The sequence below is a fragment of the Malaya genurostris genome, chromosome 1 (assembly GCF_030247185.1).
Source record: "Malaya genurostris strain Urasoe2022 chromosome 1, Malgen_1.1, whole genome shotgun sequence".
Lineage (NCBI taxonomy): Eukaryota > Metazoa > Arthropoda > Insecta > Diptera > Culicidae > Malaya > Malaya genurostris.
In genome coordinates this window covers 41,931,940-41,940,863 of record NC_080570.1, presented here as the reverse complement: position 1 = coordinate 41,940,863, position 8,924 = coordinate 41,931,940, and the positions used below count along the sequence as shown (strand labels likewise).

At 39.2% G+C, this 8,924-nt stretch overlaps 1 protein-coding gene across 1 annotated transcript; it reads right to left on the bottom strand.

The window, feature by feature from the left end:
• Window positions 1-400: 400 nt before the first annotated feature.
• On the bottom strand, window positions 401-2,161 carry LOC131434961 (fork head domain-containing protein FD4-like). Its single transcript, XM_058602379.1, has one exon. The coding sequence runs from the start codon at window positions 1,876-1,878 to the stop codon at window positions 874-876; it is 1,005 nt and encodes a 334-aa protein (XP_058458362.1). The 5' UTR covers window positions 1,879-2,161; the 3' UTR covers window positions 401-873.
• Window positions 2,162-8,924: the final 6,763 nt, after the last annotated feature.

Sequence of the window (8,924 nt, the reverse complement as noted above, 5' to 3'; positions counted from 1 at the left end):
GTTACCGATCTCGGCTGTAGATATTTGGGTATGCGATTTTACCCGAATGTTAAGTAAAACTAATATTTCGTTTTTGCAGTTCCTTGAGATACTTTCGTGAACTAATATTTATTCTGGCTGAAATGTCGATGGAGATGAAGTTTTCAATAGTTGGTTCGATGTGAACCTATAAACTGGGGAAATAATTACCGACAGAAGTGTGTACAGATTAACGTAAGCAAGAGTTTTGAAATAATTCAAATTAAACAACAATTAAACGCATGACAACAGTCAGTTCATGGAGACAGGGATTTCACAAACTACACTAGTGAGTGCTCACTTCAGAATGTTGAATAGTTGCTCAAACATTGTATTGTATTTTTCAAATATCGAATGTTTTCTTAAATGTTGAATTGTGCTATTGGCATTAAATAGTTGTATAGGATCTTACATGCGAACCACATTTAGTTAGTATTTCGTTTCAGCACGATTTTGCCACATTCAGTAATATTCAGTAAAGCTTCGATTGCAGCTTCGTGTAGTATTTTTATGTAATCTTAAGAAATAATGCGTTTCAAACGTAAGTTCTACATAAATACACATTTACAACAAGTTCGACTTATGTACATTCTAGTCCACATTTTGCTCTCTTTACGTATCTGCTAGGTTAGATTAGATTTTTCCAGTTAGATTTACTTTGCAGTCGTTCCTTCCACGGGGAAAAAATAAAACTGGAAGGAAATTATAGCTACCTATCGAACTATTTATTATTACACTTACTGATACAAAACAAAAACTCCGAAACAGTAAACAACAAACAGCCTTCTATCGCAAGTTAGAGTGATTTGTCACGCGTACACATAGGATGATGCTAGCGCAGCTTACGGTGAGTGTTCACACGGTTCGCAGCGCGTGTCCCAGCCGGCTCAGATCGGTGGGTCCAGCAGCGTCACCACTGGAACCGGTCCCGGTATCCCCCGCGGCTCGGCCACCACCGCCACCACCTGCTCCCGGCGGTATCGTTAGATTATGATATGAGGTGTGATGAAAGTAGTGAGGAGGAATCGCACCGAGGGGGGCCATCATGAGTAGCGGATGGATTGGTAGATCGTAGGCGTTCAGCATCGGATGTGGATAGGGAAGAAACGGGGGAAGATGAACCCCGGGCAGTGTTGTGGCCGGTGGAAGGGTAGTACTTTGATGTAGTCCCGGTATTCGGGGGCTGTCGTCCAAGAGGTTGAGCTTGTCGATTGATGATTTCGATGATTTTTTGGGAATATGATGCATCGGAGTTGATCTACCGTCCGGGGTCATGAGGCTTTCGATTGTGAAGGCTCGCTTTGGTCGCAAAGGTGTGGTGATTTCTGTGATGGAAACGGGGGAGATCGGAGCTGGTGCCGATACCGGCGACAGTGGTTCGATGGGAGAATGAAGCAGCGGTTGATGGATTGGGTCTACCATTGACGGGCAGTACGAGTCGGCACCGGAGTTCTGAGCCAAAAATATCCGATTAATGTTGGCTAGAGCAGCGAGCTCTTCATTCAGGATATCTTTGTCGGTTTTGTGCAGCTTGAAACGTTTTCTCCGTCGGAGCAGGCTACCATTCTCGAACATATCGAAAGCTTGTGGGTGTAGTGCCCAGTATGCTCCCTTGCCAGGCCGGTCTGGACGTCTTGGCACTTTGATAAAGCAGTCGTTAAAGCTTAGATTATGACGCAGTGAGTTTTGCCATCGTTGGGTGTTTTTCCGATAGTAGGGAAAGCGATCCGTTATGAACTTGTAGATGTCACTCAACGGAAGCATCTTTTCCGGTGAACTCCAGATGGCCATTGCTGTTAGCGAAATGTACGAGTACGGTGGTTTCTGGTCACCGTAGCTGTCTCGAGATGGTCGTGGCATGTTGTTGGGTGTATGATCACACTTACACTTTCATTCACCGTTTTAATAACTGATAGGAACTTTTACAATTTTTGGCTGTTTTCTGTTCGGTGGTTACTCTTCCGAACATGGTTGTACAATGCGCATCTTCTACTCGTCTGTTCGCATCCACTAATTCACGCAACAATCACTAGTCGAAATCTCAACAACCGAATCTAAAAACCTCGAGAGGTCCACACGGAATGGTGCGAGTTTGACGCGGTACTACCCAGTGCACAAAACTCTCAGTAACGCACACGTTCCGTTCTCTCGCTTGTTTGTTATAGACTGTTTTATCAAATCAACAACCGAAGGTGTTGAAATGTAGAATGATATGTTAAAGCAGTGGCAGTGGCGAAGGTAACAAGCTCAGTAAAAGCAAGCAAACACTAAGAAGCGCAACACGAAGAAACGATGCAAAAACAACATGAAACATGAATCTCTTTCTCGCTGGATGGTGGGCAAAAACAACAAATAGGCGTGGGCTTCCCGTAAAGCCCCTGCCATGCGGCAGCGCGCAAACGGTGATGATCAGCGCGCGTGTTGAGATTGTGAAAAGCACACTCTCCACCGCACACCACTGACTGGTGAAGAACATTCTCTCACCGCTGGGTGTGTTGGTAAACTCTCCGCGCAAGAGTGAGCTTTCGATCCGATTTGAGCATTCAATCTGCGCTTTAACCAACAAGATACTCTCTCCCGTGTCCAAGCCTATATACCCATGCCCGTTGAAGACCAACACAAAAAGAAACACTGAAAAAACAGCTCTCAAAATATTTGAAGAACCTCATGCAATGGCAACAATGGTTTCTCTGTACATATTTACTCTTTTTCCTTCTTTGTAGGAACGTTCACTTCGCGGAACGAGTATATTTTCCATTTACTTTTCTGTTACCTTACCCACTCGGTCTGTCTCCCTCACCCACAGGTCGCTGTGCCGCCGGGCTGAAATAGGCGTGGCCTCCGTCCATGCGGTAGTCGTAGCGTGGTGGAAAACCAATGTTTGGCTGTGCACGACTCCCTGCTGCGAGCGAACGAGGCGCAAAGTACACAAACAATAATTCATGAATTCAATGTGCGGAGTGGAAACTAGGCTTTCTAGTCCGGGCTCCCGGACTGTTCGCCTTTGAATCGTTTGTTTTTTTTTCTCCTCAAGAAGCTCACCACCAACAGGAGTGGCGGCGACGGTAATGGTACTATCGCATAGCAGTAATATAAGGAATGATATAGAATATTTTTCTTCCTGGTTGGATAATTCATTTTATAATGGGATACAATGAATAAATCAAATATTTTATTGACTACAAGTTTGCCGCGAGTTTGTAATACGAATGCAGGTTTGCTTATTGTTTCTACTGAGCAAGGGCGGAAAACAACGGAAAATAGTAGTATCGGTAGGCTACGTGCTACGGGTTTATCGATTTTTTACATCAGGAACGTCACGCACTTTGAAACGGTGGCAGTTTTGGGACTTTTTTTACCATTATTATACTGGTATTGTGAATTTAAATTGTCGTTCAATTTAATGTGCGCAAAATTGATTGAATTATGCCTCACACATCACGCTTTTCCAGTGAAGCGAAAAATTCAATTAAATGTGAACATTTTTACTGTTCTTTCGACTGTGTGAGCAGAGTTAGAGGTTTTACTAGGTTCAATTTCGATGACAATAAAGATTTATTTATAAATCTTCAAACGATTAGTTGTAAGAAAGATTTTCAGATCTTTTTCATGATCTTTCTTTGATTTGCTTCAAACTCAAATTTTGTTTTTTTCAGGAAAAATCACCACATAAAAATGCAAATGTTGCTCAACTTAGAAAATTCGCATGAAAAATTTTCATATTTTTTAAATAATTTGCATAGATTCGTTTTCGAGAAGTCCAACATCATTGAGATCATTGGAGACAATCAATGTTTCGTATGACCTCACACGAGATACTGATTGGAAATACTACGCAAATCCGATATCTGAGAAACTAGATACAACACAAGAACTTCCTCCGGAGGAAGAGAACACGTTTCTGGCTGACTTGATTCTCGATATAGTGATACAATCTCGAACCACTTCAGCTTTCATCGCGTTTAGAAAAAATGGAACACCAGATAACTATCGAAAATACGCGTCGTTAGATTATAAAATGAAAAGCATAATTAAAGCTAAGACACGCGGTTATACGCGTCGGTTCGTAGATGGATTGTCGAGAGAAACAACAATGAACACTCTTTGGAATACGGCCCGACGAATGCGCAACCATAATACCACGAACGAGTGAGGAATATTCTAACCGCTAAAAAAGTATTTCCTGTCTTTGTTCCGGAACAGAAGATCACCTGCGTCACGTCATCAAACAGGAATGGAACATCGTTTTCAATGGTAGAGTTCTCACTTGCGTTCTTGTCATGTAACAATAAAGCTCCGGGACTAGACAGAATCAAATTCAACTTGTTGAAGAGTCTGCCTGACACCGCCAACGCTTGCTGAATTTATTCAACGAGTTCCTTGAGGGTAATATTGTCCCACACGACTGGAGACAAGTGAGAGTGATCGCCATTCAAAAACCAGGGAAACCAGCCTCCGATCACAATTCGTATAGGCCGATTGCTGTGCTCTCCTGAATCCCAAAATTGTTCGAAAAAATGATTCTATTTCGCCTAGAAAATCGAGCCGCAAACTAATGGTTTGCTTTCAGATAAACAATTGGGCTTCCGCAAGGGCAAAGGAACGAACGATTGTCTTGCGTTGCTCTCAACAGAAATTCAAATGACATTTTCGCGTAAAGAACAAATGGTTTTCCTAGATATAAAGGGGCTTTCGGCTCAATTTCTATAAATATCCTGTCTGAGAAGTTTCATCAGCATGGTCTTTCGCCAGTTTTAAATAACTTCATGTATAATCTATGGTCCAAGAAATACATGTATTTCGCTCATGGTGATTTGTCGACAATACGATTCAGTTCATGGGTATTCCTCAGGGCTCATGCTCAAGCCCTCTTTCATACAATTTTTACGTAAACAACATTAATGAATTGTGTTACTCAAGAAAAACATTTTGGATCACTATACTATTTGTGCTTCTCGTTAAGGGGAGCGCTCTACGAAACGGTTGACAATATGGTCGATTTATAGAAACCGGAGAAGGCAGTAAAATTCTTTTTGGAGCGTTTGTAGAAAATTACAAGGTTGTGTGCAACATTAAAAACGACACAATTCAAAGGTTCCCATAAAAAAAAACAAAAATAAATATGATGGTGGATGCACTGAACTAAAAACTTATGAGTGACCTATTAGAATCTTAATCTAGTTTAGACGCTTAAATTGTTTGCAAATGATAAAACTGACAAATGACGCATTCTCGAGAGGTCCTATTAAAATGATACATATAAAAGCGCAGATCACCTTATCTTGAGTTTTTGTTCGATACTGTATTGCATCTAATAATGTTTGATATGTGAGCCTGTGCAACTCATTTGTAAAAAACCGTGAAGGCCGCTTTAAGATAACTTTCAGAATTTTATTCCGAATCTTTTGAAGCCTTTTTCTCCTGGTGACAAAACAACTTGATCAAATTGGTGCTACTTAACGATTTATTGTTCTTGTTACACTTAGTCTGGATTTTACTTGATCAGACCATATCAGTTTGTAACCATTCAAATAGATTGCATGATTATTGTTCGGCTCAATAACAGTAGTTATGGGCCAGGGCTAAAAGATAATTGATTGTGTTTTTGCCATATTTAATAAAAAATAAGTATCTATGATCATCTTCATAATATAACTTCGAACTGGATCCATTTGCAAGTCACCTCGCTTGTAAATGAAGATTCCAGTGTGCACACACGATCCCACCGAGAAATGAATTCATTTGTAAGAGTACAATTTTAAAGTAATTTTTCGAATCAAGTTAAATGTGGTAAATTCACCTTCAAACTACCGAGATACAAGCACAGCGATTTGGGCCCGAAAAATCTATCGTCGAATGATTTAAACTTAACTGTTAGTCACCGGAACATCAATATCTGTTGAAGAATCCAACCAACTCTTCTGCGTTCGCACGTTCCGTGGTTTGATTAATATTTATGTAGAAAACGTAAAATGAATTTTTAAATTCGAAGATTTAGGTTGGGCAAAGCAAAGTCCTGGCATTACATTCCTTTTGTGGAATTTGGCCTTTCTGTTTCAACAGACTTCGCAGCCGATTCTTAGTGTACAGAATCATTGCATGGCTAGTACTATGGATCCTACTGACACTAAGAATCCTTCCAGGTCGGGGCTGGAACATACGACAACTGGCTTGTAAGACCAGCGTCCTATGCATTGAACCGCCAACCCGGGTTGGCACTGTTTTCAAGTTGTTAGTGTCAGTAGGATCCATAGTACTAGCCATGCAATGATTCTGTATACTAAGAATCGGCTGCGATGTCTGTTAAAACAGAAAGGCCAAATTCCACAAAAGGAATGTAATTCCAGGACTTTGCTACTGTTTTCAAATTTGGGAAATGCTTAGTTTTTGAGGTTGTAATTCAATATTAAATGATAAATTATAAACGAAATTGATTTCATAAATCTATTTGCTAATGTTTTACCACCTAAATCAAGTCTGTGTGTGAACTGGACTTGATTTAGGTGGTATGGTATCATCCGATTATAGAGGACAGTTTTAAATCATACGTTTGATTACAACACGTGAGTAATCATTTTGTTAGCCACATTTTTAAGGTTTTACTACCTGCTTTCGTTCAAACTCAAATGAATTGAAAAAATCGACCAAAAATTTGCTAAATACATGGGATATTTCAAAAGAACCGGCAACCACGCTGATTCGGTTCTTCAAAAGCTGGATGATATATAAGCTACTCAAGCGAACACGGTGTGCCGCAGACAGCAGGAAATTGCACCAACTCACAATGCAAAAGCGACAATCCAGCGTGCGAACGCATATAAAATCCAGTCATCACCTCACTGGACGAGCTACTTGTTTCATTCACAGGCAAGCATCAACAGACAAGGAAATGCTATGCAGCATATACTTATAGGTTCCCCTTCATAGTAGGCAGACAACTTAACTGGCGATTGAAACAATAAATGAAAAATCGATTTCTTATAGAGTGCGACTCTGTGATGAATTGCAAATGCAAGAGCTACCAATGCATTCCAAAAAAGTTACTGTTTGTGCCAAAATTGGACCTAGCGTATGGGCCATGTAAAGTAAAGCCGCGGCCAACATTTGCTTGAAATCATTTTCAAACATTAAAATATATTCATCGTTATATTGACTCCAATAAAGATTTCATCAAGATTTTTTTGAAAATCAAATTCTATACCTCTTGAAATTAAATCAGCCTTTAGATATGTTGTGCGATTCCCAATTTGTACTAACGACCAGTACGATATAAAAGCAGCCGATCCCGTGAAGCACCATCAAAAAATCAAAAACTTTATATAATTATCATTCATGAGCTACATATATTTTTTCAATTACCGTATAAGTTACATCATTTGTTAATATATTCTATTATTATGTTCCTTACTAACGTCTTAACTAGGTGTACCGTTCAAACTAAGCTTACACAAAATTAATTCTCGAAATTCATAACATTTTGAACATTACGCATGCTTTCTTAATTTCTTTCACACTACTTTAGGTTGTTTTAGAAGCTACTCTTTCATAATGGTCCAGTTTTTTTTTATATTGAGCGCAGTTCCTGAGTATTTAGGGGGTTCAGATCTTTCAACACCTAACCTCTCGTTTGCCTTATACCACTCAAGCACGTCTTTCGTGTAGTGGCATGATGCCAAATCCCACCAGAAAGATAATCGCACAGCTTTTCGAAAAACTTTTTCAAATACACCAGTTCATTCATGGTGCTTGCAGTAACGATAGGTGGATGCCACTTTCCGCAAGTATAAATTACTTTTCAAACTAATATTTTTTTGGCAAACTTCTTCCACTATGCAGCAGTGTGGTTCTGACGCGATGCGACAGATCCTTATTCTCAAAGGGCAAAATAAACGCCATTTCCAAAACTTTTGCGCTAATCAACTCAACTCAGTGTAAACAGCACACATTAAATTCTCGATGCCAGAGGTAACAGAACTGGTGTTGCTAGGAAAAATTACTACTTTGAAGCCCTAGATAGCGTCTGAGAAAAATAAGATCCATATTATCTAAAGAGGGAAATATACCGAAGCACCAGTAAGAGGTCCTGAAGGCTTGATGTGAACACATTGGTTATTGAAATACCTTAAGTTTACATAAATTCATCTTTCCTGAAGATACATTGAATTAGGCAATGATTTTTCTTACCATTTTTATTCAATAAAAAGTTAAGTTTCTGTTTTTTTTTCAAGCTGGAATGCTAAAAATAACAGTTTCGTATTTTCTGTATTCCGACTAATCAATCTTTTGAATAACGTAAAAAATGAGATATCAAGATAAACAACAATTTGCCTACTCTCATCTGCACATTATTATGCATGTTTCTTTAAATTACTCAAAATTTCATTTGTCAGGTTGAAGGAGCAAGACAGTTTAAGGAGCAAGACACTTTACTAGCGTATGAGTAATGTCAACAATGTGTGCGTAAAAACAAGTCCTTATCTGTGCCTTTGTTCCTGATTTTAATCAATAAATCTGCCATGTGGTTGACAAATTAACAAAATAGTTCATTATGCTTAGAATTGCAATTCAAGAAAAGCGAAAATCTCAGACTAAAGCTCTTCCGTTTTTCTGAAAACTGCCGAGAAAAATTATTCCAGTTTCAGCTTACTTCCACTAACACATTTGATTAGCAAAGAACACATTCCTATATGGATTTTCTCTAGCAGAAATTATTACGAAATAAAGATATACGTAGCTTCTATTAGTAATCTCGTAAAATAGGAACCTTAAATTTAACACGCGAAAGGCAATGGATATGGAAGGTTGTCGTAAAACTATCGTTCAAGGAACTTTGATAAACTGATTGCACTGCATATATACATAGATCTATGACATACCTAATGTACGTAATACACAAATTACCAACA